At 39.1% G+C, this 17,672-nt stretch overlaps 1 protein-coding gene across 1 annotated transcript in view; it reads right to left on the bottom strand.

Moving 5' to 3' along the window:
• ETNK1 (ethanolamine kinase 1) overlaps positions 1 to 17,153 on the bottom strand; it is a 32,411-nt gene extending 15,258 nt beyond the window's left edge. Inside the window, exons 1-4 of the mRNA XM_071551292.1 lie at positions 16,866 to 17,153; positions 5,805 to 6,064; positions 4,863 to 5,003; positions 3,196 to 3,338 (exon numbers count right to left, since the gene is read on the bottom strand). Of these exons, the coding sequence (XP_071407393.1) occupies positions 3,196 to 3,338; positions 4,863 to 5,003; positions 5,805 to 6,064; positions 16,866 to 17,021 (700 nt within the window). The 5' untranslated portion in view covers positions 17,022 to 17,153. The remainder of the gene's footprint in view (positions 1 to 3,195; positions 3,339 to 4,862; positions 5,004 to 5,804; positions 6,065 to 16,865) is intronic.
• Between the last annotated feature and the right edge of the window lie 519 nt (positions 17,154 to 17,672).

The raw sequence follows: 17,672 nt of genomic DNA, 5'->3' as shown, positions 1-17,672 counted from the left end.
CCTCAGTCTTCAGAAGCACTGAGCACCCACAGACTCCTACTAAAGATCATAGAAAACATTGGGTAGGCAGAGGGAATAAACAGAACAAAACCAGCCATCTACCTACACACTTAACTTCCTGCCAGGTGATTTTCATACATTCAAAAAGAGCACATACAGAAACAGACAAAAGAACTCTGATACTTGATCTTGTTGAATAGCAAGTATTTGAATACACTTAAAACATCAGGTATTTTTGGAAATTCACAGGTCAAGGTAAAAAATTAATTAATTAATAAAAAACTCGGGAGCACCAGAACATAAGGTCTTTAAATAGGCACTACCAGGATTAACCATAATTTGCGTATTCTTGATGTCAAAATTGTAATTAAAAGCAACATGAAGCTCTGATCTATATCCTTCAAAGAGTAGACAACAGTGATAATTATAAGTACTGTAAAATAACACTTGCAGATTTTCATATCCTGAGTGACTGAGGACGGGCATTAACAAAACAGCAAGAGGCAGAGTTCTCTCAGCCACAGCAGGAACAAATTCAAATCAGATGAGTGAAACTCCATTAAACGAAATTAGCACTCAACACGTTATTCCAGTCTCATAAATAAAATTTAAGGACGGGAGACTGATTCTTCTTAAAAGCAGTATGTGGCACAACTATGATCTTTCAAGTCAGAAAACTTAACATGAATTTAATGCAGAGGACAAGCCTAAAGCAAAGCCCTGGGACAAGCCATATTCTTTGTAACTGCATTAGACATAATTCCTAATATCTGTTGATAGTCTGTAGCTTGGACACAAACATATCCCTCATGGGATATGGGCAAATTAAGCATTCACAAACAAAATAGATAAATGCAGTGTTGCTAAAACAAATAAATTAGTTTTTGTTTGTGCCAGCTTCTGAAAAGCTAGACAATGCTACCAGCTTTGCATAAATTTTACTGAGGAGCAAAGGAAAAAATGGGTAGTTAATACAGAAGTTCAATTCTCTCTCTCATTTCCAGTTTAGGGTCACCAAGGTCTTTTGGATTCACAGAAGCCTTTCTAGATGGAAGAGTAAATTTAGTCAGTACAGCATCACCAAAGCTGTTAATTACTTTCATACAGTTTGATGCCATTCCTAGTGAACCACAATTTAAAGTCTATTTTGTGCTCTTGCAAAATTATTTGGATACCAATAAAAGGTAAACAGAATTCGTATACAAATTTCTTAAACTCAGCTTCCACTTACTGCTCTGTAAAAAGTGCAGTGTATGAAACAGCTTTCAAATGACAAACATTCTTTCTACAGATGGCACTGAGGTTTGGTTACTATGAAAACGATACCTGCTGTACCCAGATTGCACAAGTTTTACAACACGTGCAATATCCAAACATAAGTTTAATAATATATTTATTTCATATTTTCCAGTCTTTCCCCCATCTGTTTACAGCTTTCTTAAAGCCAAAGGACTTTACCTCCCTCCTCCCCACCCTGTCCCCAAACTCTAAACACTCACACACTTGTTACTGTAGGATTGCTCACAAGTGATGCACTGCTGGCATTGTTTTTTCCTCCATTCTGTTTACAAAAAGAAAAGCATATAGCATTTGTTTTTCAATTAGGAACTTCAAGCCTATTGACCATGACAGTGAACCCTTTTAAAGAATTCCTCTGATTTTTGTCTTTTTGTTGCATGGTTCTACTACAAAAAGCAACTATAAAAATTACTTTTACCTCACAAGTCTGTTGTGGGATGCTAAAACTCAAAATATTTTCAGAACTAAAACAAACCTGCATGGTAAAAATTGATTTATTTTTGTTGCTACAGTATCACAACATGTGTAAGACCATAAGTCATTTTTTTTGTACACCTTCCAGGCTTTTCCCTCTCCCTTTAAGCAGAGCTATAATCTGTCACTGAAACTAAATAAAATCACTGAAGTTTGAATTCTTAGAACTTAAAATTTATGTTAAGAGCATTGTAAAGATACGTATACACACCAATATAAGCAAAAGTACAAGCAATTCCCTTCAAAAGTGGTATTACTCAGAGGGAAACTTGTAGACAAATTACTTAAGGAGTTTACTTCCTCAATTCACATGCATCCAATGCACATATGATGCAGAAACGTGTTAAAAATACGTGGCCACTTTTCATTTTAGAGCCAACTCCAGCTTGAGTTTTTTTCATTTTCCCTTACAACTTAAGGCACATAAGTTTAATATATCCAAGACCAATAACAACTGATGGAGAAGGCTTCAGTTCCTTCCAGTTACGGACCTCACACACTTGGGCTTACACACCAACCACCTTACCCAGCTGGCATAAACAAATAATGCAGCTATAAGAACAAGCATGTCCCCATCACTTCAAAAGAAAACACAGTAATCTGATGAATTTATGGCACTCAACCAAACACAGCTCCTTGAAATGGGAGGAAAATTGTGCTTTTTTACTGCACAACAGCCATTTCAGTGTCACAAGTTTGTCTTGTTTGTTTTAATATCTAATTGATTCACTTAGTAACTGAACCTCAAACCACTAGAATCAATAAACTGTGGGTTTAAACAGATGCTCTACACATTTTAATAACACGAATTATGAGTTAAATACAACAGAAACAAGAAAGCAATTCATCTTTGCCAAGATGCATACTGCCTACAAGTGTTTAAATAATGTACTTAAAAAATTAATCTTTTAAGATGTCTGTGTACCTAATGCATAAAATAAATTGAGCTACTGATTGTACTATTAAATATCACTGATATACTTCATTATGAAAGGGTATTCCCAAAGTCACAAACCAGAACGAAACATAAATTGCAGGAGACAATCTTCATATTATTTTTTATACTGGCATGATTTTCTTGTCTTCCTAAAAGCTTTATAGAACCAGAATAGAATTAAAATCAACAGTGACATATTTCAAAGTCTAATCGTACAAGCAAGCTGGGGATTAACAAATTCATTAGCTCATTAAAGAAAAGCAATGAACACTGATTTTCTTCCTCTGTACAGTAATACACAGATGAGGATTAGGATAATCGAGTAACTTAGTATTTGCACAAGTATCACTACCATTGTCCTGGGTCTTAAAAGCTCAAACTGAGTTCACTGCAGCAAGTCAGTAAAACAATACCACTGATGTAGCACATGCAGTTACAGCATAAACAAGGCCAACTCACTACTCACTGTATAGTTCAAGTCCTACCTCGTTTCTTGTTGTAAATAATATTCTTACACAACAGGTCATTGTGACAGAGTACCACTGGTGATCCTAAATTTGACAGTCTTTCCTTCATCCAGGCCATCTCTTCTTGAAGAACTTGAGGACTTGGAATGTCACTTAAAAACCTTTTCATGTATAAGAAGATTGGGAGTTAGTACTGTGTGTTCCATATCAAACATTTGTAATTAAATACTTTTCTCTAAATTCTTGTTGCAAATAGTGTAACAGACCCTCTCCCAAATCAGGGTACTCGCTCCCTTAGCAGTCAAATTATGACAATTATTCCTCTCTGTCCTCCCCAGAAAACAATCCTAGAGCGGTTATCTGTGATGCAAATACCACAGTGGTCCAGAAATCAGGAGTAGAACTTGAATACAGTCTTTCACATTTTAAAGGGCTGAAGATTTAAAAGTGTTATCGCAAGAATTTTTCACTTTTTGCTCATGTTACATTATTTCCTGCAAGAAGGATACACAACAGTAAGTACTAGGTACTATATACCTATACAAAAAGATTAACATTAATTTTCAGTCTAGTCACAGTAAATACATTTAGGTAGCCATTTTATCTTCTAGATTTTCAGTTAACTACTCACATTTTCTCAGTTTTCTTAGGAACTTTATGTTGTAAAAGAAAAGCAACTTTGATAAAGCATTCTTTAATTACAATGCAGCAAGTGCAGTGATTTCAAAGTTCTATGAAGAATGTTTTTAAGCTGAAATCTGTTTCCTGAGTGATACGAAGTTTGACAGTGTACAAACACTTTCAAATTAGTTTTAGCTTAAAAGTTGGATCTCCACTCTCTGAGAAACATTGTCTTCTGCTCAAGCTTTAGATTACAGCAAGAAATTTTATTTAGGTTAAACATTTTTCCCAGTATTGCATTCCTCTCATCCCAATCTCCCAGTACTGACAGTAGAACCCTTTGGAAATATTTTCTCTTTTTGTTAAGCTCCTAAGAAAAAAACGCCACAGTTTGATTTGCAACTCAAGAACTACATTGAGATGCTAAAACCAAAGTGTAATTAAACCCTTAAATCCAACTTATACAACTGTTCATACTCCATGACAGCACAGGTCTAGAGTGGCCTGTGGACACGTTTTCCTCTACTGGATAACACTCAGAACTCATCCTGTAACCCAAAATAACCTTAAACTAACTTTACTATTACGTTACCCAGTTTTGGACAGATTTATAAGCTGAACACATACAAGACAGATAAGAGGTGCAGTTTAAAATTAACAAGCAGCAGTATTCCTACAACCCCAGGAAACAGGATTTTAGAATTCATCCCATAACACAGGTCTCAGTTGGAGAGTGATGGTTCTCTTAAAGACTGTTGAGAGAACGACCTCAAGAAGTAGGTGAGTTGACCTTGGTGCTTTAAAAAGAGCAAAGAAAACTACCATTATTTAAGTATCCAATCCAATCAAGAGCTGTATGTACATATACACAGTGTACCAAATTAATTTAAAACCTCTTTATCGTATTTGCCATATATGCAGCTACTTCAGTATACAAGAGTATGACAAAACAGGATTTTACAAACTTAACACTGCATGGTAATGCAAGCTTATTTCTTGGATATTCATCTATCCCTTAACCAGAAGGACTGGGAAGCCAGGAAAGAACATAATGAAATACCCACCTTTTATTTACTTCCTCATCTGCAAATTCTGTGGGTATGAGAGAGAAGTATTTCCCCATCTTCAGCCACAGATTAGATTTAGGGATCCATCCATTGTGTGCATGAATAGTATGGATTTTAGCAAGCTGTCTAGCAATGAGTCTAAAAAATAGAAGTTAAATTAATGTTATAGTCAATGTATACCTGACAGTCTATAATATTTTTCCTAGAAATACAACAACAATACATTTAATTGAAAAAATCTAAAAAATGGAGCATAGGAATTCAAAGAGGATGTAAATAAGAGCAACACAGCCATAGGATAGCATCTTTCAGGACACAAGAGGTCATTAGCAGCACTATCTGTGGGAGGGGAAGGATTGGAGTTCCATTACAGCACACATACTTCACCTACATTTACAATCTACTCTTGCCTATCTTTAGAAGAATAGGTTCAAACTAGCTGCCATTGTCAGGCAAATACATTTCAGTGCACACATGAAAAACTAAAATCTTAAGACATCAGCACTTTCTGTTCACTGCTGATAGTTAAAAAAAATATGTCTCCATGGAAGACTCTTGAATCTATTCACAAAAGAAATGTATTGGAAACAGACTTGAAAGGACTTGCCTTAACCAAATCCAGCCCCTCTAAAACTCCACCATGTTAAATGACCTCTCCAATGGCAATCAACAGGTAAATACTCAAAATAAACACCTCTAATACAGAGTGTTCTGTGAAGACAGTAAGGATCTCTTGTTCAGCACTGAAATACTGTAACTAAGAGCATAGTGAGCTGGCAAGAGAGTGAGCATTAACTCAGTGCAGACTTAATAGAAAACGTTATGGGCAGGTTTTGCCTGCTCATAAACTATGTTTGAGATCCTTTAGGCTTGACAGAAGTCCATAAAGGCACAATGAAATGTTGAAATTGAAAATAAATAAATAAATAAATATCTTACCTAAAAATATCTGGATTGCACACATGCTCTGGATCCAGTGCTTCTCCCTGCATGAACTCGTAGCACAGGCCATTATTGAAAGTGCAGTACAGCTGAGGGGCACAGCCATGGGCCTGCAGGACACGGAAACTCTTCACTTCCTCATCTCGATCCACCAAGAGCTCGGTCTTATTTCCATAGATCCGAACCAGAACAACATCATCCGTTATGTCACCAACGTAGCAGCCAATTAATTTATTGGTGATTCCATCGGTGAACAGCTGAAAAGTAAAAGCACAAGTAAGTCAGATCTGTTTTCTCAATGTGCAGGAAGAGAATGCTGGGTTATTCTTTAGTTCCCAAAACACAATGTTTACTAGATTGAGGATTAACAAAAGAAATCTTGAAGACAGAGGAATGTCATGGAGAAAACTGCAAGGATTTTTATCAGTAATACATGGGAACAGAAAAGAACAATCTGAAAACGTGCCGCAGTGAACTGCAGAAATGCTACATGTGAACAGCAATAACTAAAAGCTCAATATTTTAACATGAATTTCCACACAACCACTCTGAAGGACCATGCCCAGAGAAGGGCAATGAAGCTGGGGAAGGGTCTAGAGCACAAATCTTTTGAGAAGCATCTAGGGGAATTAGGGTTGTTTAGTCTGGAGAAAGAGGAACAGGGGGAATTTTATCACTCTGTACAACTACCTGGGAGGAGGTTGTAGTGAGGTGGAGGTCAGCCTCTTACCACAGGTAACAAGCTAAGACCAGAAAAAATGGCTTCAAGTTGCACCAGGGGAGGTTTAGATTGGATATTAGGAAAAATTTCTTCACCAAAAGGGTTGTCAAGCATTGGAATAGGGTACTTAAAGAAGTAGTGAAATCACCATTCCTGGAAGTGTTCAAAAGACCTGTGCATGTGGCACTTGGGAACATAGTTTAGTGGTGGACTTGGCAATGTTGGGTTAATGGTTGGACTTGATGTTAGAGGTTTTTTCCAACATAAATGATTCTATGAATCATACAAGATTAAAATGGCTGAAATCAAAGCCTCAACAAAGCACCAATCCTAAACCAATATGAAAACAACCATGAGTACAGGTAACATGAAAATGAGAGCAAATTTGATGCACTTCAGAAATTGAGTATTTGTCGATCACTACAAAACTAGTAACAAAGACACTTCTGGAGTTCTAAACTATCCTTTTAAAAAACAAAATTCAGGTAAGAAACAGTCCAAGTTCAGTGGTTATCACATTCCCACCAGCCTTCAGGTTTTATTGACAGAACTCCTAAAGTCACTTTGGCTCCACTAGAAGTTGGAGACTGTACTTGCAAACCAAGATCTTAGCCTTAAGTACCATTCCAAATTTAAAAGCTGCTGACAAGATCCACTTCTTCCCATTTTCCTTTATAGCTGGTATATACCATTTAGAAGGTTTAAAAAGCATTTTAATCCTTGGCATTTAGATGATGTACATGAAAGCAATTTAAAGCCCTGCACTTTACTAGACTTGACCAGTCTCATCACTAATGCTTGAACACACTGAAGACAAAGTAAGTGACCTGCTACAAAAATGAGAGCAATATTTGAGTGTTATGGTTACATCTAATTACTGCCTACTTGCTCCCTTTCAAGTAATGAGGGAGGTATGAAAACCACACATTCCCAGATAGGGAAAGGAGGGGGTGGACCAAAAAAAAAAAAACCCACATTTTAACTGCCACTTCTTTCACATGTGATGATGACACCTAAAACAGTCATCATTAGACAGGCTAAACTCCTGCAGATGCTGCCTGACAATCAGGCTAGAGCTTGAGTTACCGTCTGGGCTCCTTGGATCCCATTGCATGTAATCAGGCATTGGACATCACTCAATGCCTGCAAGGGTCACACAGCAGTTCTTAATCTCCTGCAATCAGGGACAGTTTTACAGTTTAGAAAACAGATGTTTGGCACTTTCAAACTCTTTGCACTCTGTCAACTCAGCCTGAATGCTTAAAAACTTGCTAGATGAGCACTAAGCACGCTACCTCTAGCTGTTATGTAAGTGACTGAATGACAATTAATATTCTCACAACACCACAAGCAAGAACACCAATGTTTTCATAGCTATTCGAAGTTGCCTGCAGTCTTAAGTAGTTAAGAATTTTAAGTCAAGGTTCTCACAGCAACTGTAATTTATATTCAAGGGGCTTTTTTAAGTGTTTAAAGTTATGCCTCTTCCACTCTGTTGCCCTCAAAACCCTCAATAAAACTTAATTAAAAAGAATAAACCCTTCCACAAAATATAAAACATCCATTCAGGACTGCACAGTAACACACACAGTAGCAAGAAGTAGCTTCAACTTGGTAAACATACACAGCTAGACAGAAACAATTTATCCTGGGGTCCTGCAAGTTTTAACACCTTTATTAAGGAATGCTTTCATCATTACTTCTCATTTAGTTCTCTCTCTGGTTTACACCAAGAGACAACTATTAGAACTTTTTCTAACTATGCAGGTCTTTGAAGCTACAAGCAGCTTTTATTGTAAAGCAACAGGAAGACCACAGATTATATTATTATTATTACTGTTGTTTTATCATTTTATTATTTTTTATTATTATTGTTATTAATTGTAATAAGCCAGAAATCAGCTGAAAAATACTAAGATTCCAAACAGAATTGGAATACTGAGTATTCAATGAAAACAGTTTGAATTCCTTATTTACTGATGCCCATTGAGGGATCCTCCGATATGGCTTCTGCCTCAAGTACTAAGTCAGGCCTAGAACAAAATTACAGACAAATGCAGTGATCTGTTGCATTTCAAACCTGGTACTGAACCTTGTAATTTAACAAAAAAGTACTTTTACTAGAAACACATGATAACAGGCAACTTCTCTACAGACATCACCATTCCTTAGAACCTTGGAGGGACTGGGTGCTGGCTTTTTGTATTACGGTCTTGAGGCTTTTTAGTTTGATTTTTATGTTTGGGTTTGCTTGTTTTTTTAAAGCAAATATGTTTGTTTGGTTTGGGTTTTTTAAAGTAAAAGTCAATTCAGAAACTGACTTCTTTTCCCTCCTTTTCAAGAGGTAGCCTTTATTTTGAAAAGTAAAGTAGTATCACTTCAGTACAAGCAACAGCTTATTTCCAAATCTCAGGGGTTTAGGGAAATCAAGCATAAGGAACACTTGTTTTTTAACTGCTAAAGAAACAAATTCTGAACTTGGCTGAAGACTCCCTATTTAGGAAAAAAACCAAGACTTTTGCAATAGAAGATGTGGTTCAGCTATTATACCTTGTTTTCTTCAACAGCCCTATGCGATGAGGTGCGCAGATTCATCAATAAAAGCAGAAAAGGACTGGGAAAGCTGCAGTTGTAATCACAAATAACAATAAAGAGCTCAAGTTCCTGAGGAAAGATGCAGAATAGCAGAAGAGAGGAAGGTACTCCATTTTCCTGAACAGTTACAAACACCCAATCTTGCAGAAGTAGCTTCAGCAAATTACAGAACTTTCATCTATTCACTGAAACCATAAATTCAAATAAACCTACTTACAAAGCCTCCTTGACTGACTCAAAATTAAGACTTCACAGTTTATGGGCACGTTTTATTATTAGCTATTATTTTAATAACTCAGGAGACAAATAATGAAGAATCTTAAACAGTCTTCATAGCAACTAAATGTTACTGTTCATCAAGAAAACTGTTCCATTTAGCACAATAGACACTGGGCTTAGCAGTGTTGCCTAATTTGAACAGGCAGTACTTAAATGTCTTTCTAGTATGGCTTGTAAGAAAAATTGTACTATGAAAAAGACAGATCTAAGGACATCAGAAAGAACGATACTATGAAAAAACTCCAACAAATGTTAATAGTGATGATGCAAAGAAACAGTAAGAATTTGAGTTATGATGTTGAACAGAAACTGCTGGGCACTGTACAGCTTCTGTCACAGGGCTATTATCCCCTTCAAACAAGTCTCATTAGCACTAATAAAAAGAAATCTGCAACAAGGAAATTGGACTCCTTCAACTGATAATTTAGGAACTCTACTTATTAACATCTATTTGTAACATGCTGCTACAAGTAATTATTTACAGCCAGGAGCAATTTAGTTATTCCTTCTTAAAAAGGCAGAAGGGCTTGCTTACTTTTCTAATAATGTTATTCAGAGCAGATAATTTCCATATTCCATCATAAGAAACCATCTAGTGTTTTCTGCCAGTAAAAGAACATAATAGTCACTTTATTCTTTTATTCAGAATGTCTTTACTGTAGCATTTAAAGAACCAGCTTAGAAGCCCTTACTCAAAACATAACCTGAGACAGACTGAAGCAAAGCAGGTGTTCTATAACAAAAGCATCAGGTGAGCAGCTTAAGCAGAGAACAGACTCTGATGACATGGATAAGAATCAGTAAACTCTCAAGGCCACATGGAAGAAGATGGAACAACCTACAGAATGTAATTACAGCACTCTGGGAATAAATCAATAAGCACAAAGAGACAACAGAAGCCAACACTATTCAACACAAAAAAAAAAAAAAAAACGGCAGCAAGATTCTGATACTCCTGTAATCTGCAAATATTTAATTATTGTGATATTGATTTATCACATTGTAATACATACCCTCAGGTGAGGTGACACAAAGCTAAAACTAAATTCTGGAAACATTTCTGGAAATTGCATTTATACTGCGCACAATCAGAGATCTAGTTTGAATCAAAGGCTTTCTAGCCTTGGGAACAAATAAACTGTTTACTGAAATGCAGACAAGGCAAGAAAGCTACAGATAAGCTTGAGTTACTCAAATGCAGTCTCAGAGAGCAGCACATGGTACAAACAAGACAGGCTGTGTGAGCCAGGAAGAGCAATCTCAAGCAAGACAAGAAGCATCTTTAAGACAGAGTTTACCCCAAAGCACTATCAGGTTATTAGAGTCCTGAAAAGGGCACATGATGGATTTGCTCCCACCTCATAAGCAGGTGGTTCATGAAAAGCTTGGATCTAATCCTATTGTTTCAGGTGTTCAAAAGAATGAGAAGAATGAGAACAAAATTGCAATCACATGTAACAAGCATGCACAGCTAGAAATAAAAGTGTCATGGGGCAAAGTAGAAAAAAAACTTATGACTCAGAAGAGATGTAAAACCAAGTAGAATTTTTCCTCCTAGACCATGTTATTACATCCATGGGAGGAGAATATCAGAAACAGTATCATACTGCTGTAACAATAGAACAGTGAGGTGAAGTTTCAGCAGAAGTAAATAGGAATTTCCCAGATCCTGCTGCTGAATCCCAGATTGACATTCAGATCTCTGTAAAGGAATAGACTTTAATAATACGCCTCTTTACTGCTCACAAAACTTCCAAGTTTTTACTGTAAGATCTAACTATTTTGTCCTGGAAAAGTATAGCCTACAGAGACACATGTACAAGTATACAAGACAAGAACTTAATTTCCAGAAACAAGGTGAGCTATTTCCCTCTCTCTTCTTTCTGTAGCTATTTATAAAGGAGGGCAAAGTACAACTACTGGAAAATGCCTTTGGTAAATTCTCATCTGCTCAGCATGGCTTACAAGAAACATCATTCAAAGGTCTCCAGGCTCTGGAGCCATATCCTCTAGTTCATTACACTCAGCATCTGAAAGCCACTGTCTGCATGATTTTAATGGTCAGATGATCAGGAACAAGATCATCTGGCATTAAGAATACCAAGGCAAGCAGGAAGACAGTAAGTTAAGGGCACTATTCTACAGTAAGTTTGGCCAGAGGCTGAACTAGTAGTTTTCTGAACTCTTGGGATGCTCTGTGTGACAGCAGTGTGGAGAAATCAAGGCTGTATTGCATAGATACTGGTGGTATCACTTTAGTTTTTTCTTTTTCGGCTACTGAACCATCTATGCTTCAGCTTCAATGTGTGTGTGAGGTTTGTTTAGGGCATTTTTTAATTGCTTTTTTTTTCTTAAGGTCTGAACTGAAGATTTGCCTCCTCCATATTGTCTATATAAATACCATTTAAAATTACATTCTATAGTCTATTATAAACGCTACAGATACGTCACCCTTGCAAGGGCTGGTTCTGATCTAAATGCATGACAAGATGTGAAAACTTTTTTTTTAGAGTCAGGGGAAAAAAAGCAAACAAAGAAGTTATTTATTTTTCATCTTATTTCTGAAGAATATGCTCCTCCCTGAAAACAGTCAATGTTAGGTAACTAGCTAACACTTCTAAAATGCTGAATTATTTTACAAATTTTGTGATACTGATAGGAACAATTACAAATACATTATAATAGGGGAAAAAAGTAAGAGAAAAGGAGTCTATCTGAAGTATTCTAACTTAAAAAATTAAATTGCTTCTCTTTCCCCTGGAATATTTTGTTGTGAAATAGCCATGTAACAGCATGGGGGAAAAAACAGGAACTAAATCATCTTGGAGAGCTCCCTTCCTATTCAATGTTACAAGCCTATAGCATAAGTTATATGCCTTTACACAGACACAGCCAAGCTGTGCCTAAGCAAATATTGATTCTCTGTAATTAGAACCACAGTCATCAACAAATACACCTCTATCATGCACAGCTGGGTTACGTCACACACTGTGATGTGGCACATCGAGTACATAAAATGCCATCAGAATTTCTGCCCCACCCAGATACCACGAAAACCCTTAAAAACAGGAGATTATCATTATCAATCTTCATCAGAAGCTTTAAAAGAATGGAAAAACCAATCCGGCCTCAGAGGACATCCAATACTGCCCACATTTCCCACTTAACTGTGACATTGTGCTCAAGGCACCCCTCAAATTACAGTTTTTCCAAAACACATCAGCAATGCAGCCCATTCTGCAACTTTAACTTGTCTTATTCTTTCCTTTCTTAACTTCTCCATTTGGAGGTATTAGCACTTCAGCACAGTTCTCTGTGAACTCAGCCCTTCCTCTTTACATGGTGATTATTTTCCCAAGTGCTGAAGAGCACGATGTGCCAAAACCAGCTAAGCAACAAACATTTCTCCTGAAAAAATGGAACAACACAACAAAATAAATAATTTACTTACTTTCTCAGAGACTAACATTTTGTTTTTCAATTATTTCAATGCTTTAAAATCCCATGCTCTGTTTAAATAAACTTTGATGTATTTCAACTAGTTCAGAAATCTGAACCAACTAATAGTTTGTTATAAAGAGAATACCAAGATCAACACAAGCAAATAAATTAGAGTAGCAGCCAGAAAATACTGCCTGAAGAAAACCTATTGAGTGCAAGTCAGAAAGAAAAAGCAAAGAGACAAGGACAAAAGCTAATCTGGTATATATAAAAATAGAGGTTGTTTTGCTGATTAAAGTACAATTTTTATAAGCATGGCTCTGTCCCCTGTGTTCACATTTCACAGCTCCAGCAACAACTATTGGCAAAGAATTATAAAATGTTGCAGTAGCCGAGTCATGCAAAGCACTGATAAATGCAAAGACATGTAAATCTAGCAAAGAAGACACAGTATCAGAAAACAAGCAAGGTCTAATTATTTCAGAGAATTAAAAAAGTAAACCTAATCACAGTTATTTGGAGATGACAGCTGCTTGCAGGAGGGTTGTGAAGTGCCTTATTGAAGAATTTGATCCCATTTGCAAAACAGATTTTTTCCACCTCTCCTCAGGTTTCAGTCAGGACAGGAGCACTGTTTGTCAGCCTAACTTTTTTACCATTTTAGGTCTTTGAATGGCTTTTCAGCCGATTTTTTTTCATACATATCATTCTGGTCTACCCAAATAGTTACAGAAATTCACGCTATTATTATTAAGCCTTTTCACCAATAAAAAAAGGCAGCCTTTATGCTCAATATTAAATATTACTTCAGAATGGTAAACAATAGAGACTGCTTTTCCTGCATCAAGACATTACACTGGAAATTGTGTGTTAACCTACTGAATCTTTCATTAGAACCAGACTTACAAGAAGTAGAATAGGTCATAGCATAAAAGAATCCTAAACCTGCACTTACTGCAGTGGTAACTAACCTTCCCATACTGTATTTTTTCATTAGGAAGGGTGATACAACCTCTTTAAAACAGTAAAGAGAGTCAAAACAACTAATTTTTTATATTTCATTAATAAAAACTCTTTAAAGCATAAAAATAGGAATGTTCACTGTCACAATTCAAGTTGCTTACAAAACTCAGAGACCCTGTTTTGAATAAGAAGAGTAGTTTTGCTTATGAAATTAAAAAACACTGTTTCTCATTATCACCACAGCTAGTTTCTGAATTTAGCAAGCAGTGAGTTTTTCAGCAGGAGGCTGAGAGGCCTCCAGAGATTCTTTTCAATCTGGACTCTGAAAAATATTATTACTAAAAACAGACATTTCAGAATCAAAAGTAACTACTACAAGAAGCAGAAAAATAAAGAATTTAAGTGTCAGAAAATAAAACAAGTTCTATGCAGTTCCTAATACATCTTCAGGTTACAACTGCAGAAAGTACCTACATGAAGATGAGTGTTGAAACAAAAAAAAATTGTTTCTCCTTACCAAAGCATAATAACTTAAATATTTGTACTGCCCTGTAAGGATAAAATTCACACCTAACTTGAAATAGAGGAGATACCTTACAGTATAGCTGCTTCCAATTCAGCAAATAATCAGCAATGCTTCTGGATGCTATAGACTGTCTGACAAATACTGCAGTAAAAGAATAATTTAAGCACTGAAGGTTTTAATTATTTCCATCCTCTATCCAACACTTCTGTTCTATGCTATGGTGCAAAAACAAAAAAAAATTAAATGTTAAAATACATTCCTGATTCTAATTACTTATAAATCTTAGAAAAAGTGGGGACTAAGCATTACCATTTTCTAACTACTCTGTTTCAAAATTGTTTAGCTGACTAAACAATTTAACACACTACAGTAAATTTTTATGAGAGAAGTTAATTAACTTTTTCAAGTGAAGCTCTGGACTCTTCAACTTCTTACTAGTTGTTCTGACCCAAGAATTATTAAGGTCAAAGGTAACTAACAGCAGAGTTTACCAGAGGAAGCAGCAGTTTGTTCCACCTATCACTGTTCTTTGTCCACTTTGCTGTTTCAGATTAGTCAGGTCTATTCTCTATGCTGTACGACTCTCATTTTCATCTCCCTCCTAAACACACACCATGTTAAAGAGAGGACTTCAAGGCATCCTTCTGCTCACTCCACCCTCTTCACAAAAACAGCCATCTTTCATTTCAGCATCTTTCTGTGTGATGCATGTGTAACATGTACGTGTAACAGCTTCCAGAAGCAGGGATGGCAATAGAACCAGTTTCAAATCACAGGCATTCTTGCTTGTTAAGCACTCACAGCATCTTAAATACAAACTAAAGAGTTAAAAATAAAAGGCCACTGAAGGGCTCTGTGAATAGAATGTTCTTCCGCTGTGCAAAAGGAAAACAGTGAGTTGAAAAGTTTTGGTCTTAGTAACTTGATTAAAATGAAACTCAAGACATTTTTAGACAGGAACCTCTAACCACAGACACTAATCTACTACTGCATGACCAGTCAAAGGAGACCCTGTTCCACACCAATGGTACCACTGGGTTTTATTCCGTTAATTGCTTTTTGTAAAGGGGCTGACAGAAGGAGGAAGCAGCATTTTTTTTTTTCACTTAAACTTGCTAGAACTTTCTCCAAAGGTTAGAGTCATCCCTCCTTAATAGCAAAATATTTTGGTTCTATTTATTAGCATTCCTGCATGAAAGAGGATAAATATTCTGTTGAGAACTGCCCTCATCAGAGAACTAAAAAAATAAAAACATGTTGAACTTTATGTAGTCCTGCAATGAGCAAGGAGTTGGATTATCCTTATGGGCCCCTTCCAGCTCGAGATATTCTGTGAACTCCAACAACTTTGTTTAGGATTATATGTTGTAAAGGTACTTTCATTGCACCTCAAGATGCTGGAACTGTGCTTAACTTACGGCCACTGCTCATTAGCTTTATTTTCATACTAACTGCAGTGGCACGTGTCAAGTCTCATTTCCCTTTCAAGACACGTCAGAAAATTTCAGTCAAATCATGAGCCATTACCTCAACGTGCTCAAATTTCTATACAAATTAGTTCAGCAGCTCTCTTCAGAGGAACTTCACGGAAATAAGACACCTCCACATAATAACTGCTGAATAACACAGTTTAGGAGCATATATTCAAATGCTCAGCTAAGCACAGGCTGCAACTGAACTGTTATTTCAGCCAAATAAACTGGCTGAAGACTTGTATGGGGCCACGTTAAGCATATTCTAGAAGCACAAAAGCAGCCAATCCTCGGGCGGATGACTCGTCATAAACACAAATGATTGCTCACCTAGAGAACACTAGGGACCAAGTGACGGTAATTCTGCTAAGAGAAGGAAGCAATGACCTTAGCGGGGCTGGTACGTACAGTGATCCCCCCAGCCTAAAACCCAGCCCTGCTGCGAATACATGACACGTATTATATTTATTGCTTACGGAGAGAGCCCAGCAAGAGAGAGCCCGGCAGGGGCTCCACCGCCCACGGCGCCCGGGGGAGCGCTCCCCCCATATCCCCCTCCTTCTCCGGCGGCCTGAGCCCTCCTCTGTCCCCAGTAGGAGCGAGGTCCCCGACCGGTTTACAAACACTCCCTTCTGGGCATGGGCACGGCGAGGGTGCTGCTCCGCGATACCTGCCCTTCCCCTTCCCTCCCTCGCCCCCGGTGTCAGAGCTCTGCCCGCCGCCACCGCGGGCAGCCGAGCTCCAGCGGGGAGGCCGCGGGAGGAGGCAGAGGGAAGCGGACGATGGGAAGGAGGAGCGCCAGGAAGGCAGGAGGGAAGGAGGGGGCCGGGGATGCTGCCGCACCGCCCCGCCCCGCCGCCGGGCTGCCTGGCAAATGGGGCTCCGCGCAGGGGGCTGCGGCGGAGAGCGGGGGAGGGAGGGCGGGGGAGGAAGCGAGGCGGCAGCTCCCCCGCACAATGGCCGCCCGCCCTCCCCCCTTCCTTCCTCCCTTCCCCTGCCTCTCCGTTCCCTCCCCGAGCTCCGGCTGCCGCATCCCCCGCGGGCCCCGGGCCCCGCCGTACCTGCAGCGTCACCTCCTCTGGTCTCCAGTGCGGGCGCAGCCGGCGCAGCAGCTCCAGGGCGCCCTGGCGGTACCCGGGCCCCTCCTGCTCGCTGACAGTGATGTCCAGCTTGGGCACCTCCGGCGAGCCGGGCGGGACGTGGATGTAGTTGGACATGACGGCGGGGAAGGACACGGGCGGGCGGATCTCACTGGCGTCTCCTCCGCGGCGCTGCCGGCAACTGAGGGGGAAATTTCCACTTCAGCTCCCGATAAAGCGGCTCCACCTCCCCCGGCGGCAGCGCAGAGCAGCCTGGGAGAGCGGGAGGAGCCGGACACAGCCCTGCCCTCCGTTCCCCAGCTCTCACCTGCCCGCCTGGCCCCTCGCACCTCCCACCCGCGGCCTTGGGACACGGACCAAACCCCCTCGGGGCGGAGCGGGACAGCCCCAGACGTGAAGGAATGCGGGGCGGGAGCTGCCGCGGCACCGCCCGGCCAGTCCCGGGCAGGCGGCTGATCCGCATCGCGCTGTGCGGTTATCGGCGGCGCTGGTTTGCCTTGCCTTTCATTTGCCTGACAGCCTTCGTGTAACACCTCCCCTCCTTTCCCGGGATGTTGCTCCGCTCCCCAGGTCCGGCCGACCGCAGTTTGGCAGCGCTTGTGGTCCCTCAGGGCACCTGATTCTTAGTGGTGATCTAAACATCCTGACAGAGATCCTTTCCGTGTGCAGCACAGAACAGTTACATTCTTTCCTTTAACAGAAGAGTTACGTTCTTTCCTCCTACAGAACAGTTACAATCTTTCATTTAACTGAACAGTTACATTCTTT

This window comes from Pithys albifrons, chromosome 3 (genome assembly GCF_047495875.1).
Source record: "Pithys albifrons albifrons isolate INPA30051 chromosome 3, PitAlb_v1, whole genome shotgun sequence".
NCBI lineage: Eukaryota > Metazoa > Chordata > Aves > Passeriformes > Thamnophilidae > Pithys > Pithys albifrons.
The sequence above is the reverse complement of the archived record's forward strand: the minus strand, read 5'-3'. Positions and strand labels throughout refer to the sequence as shown.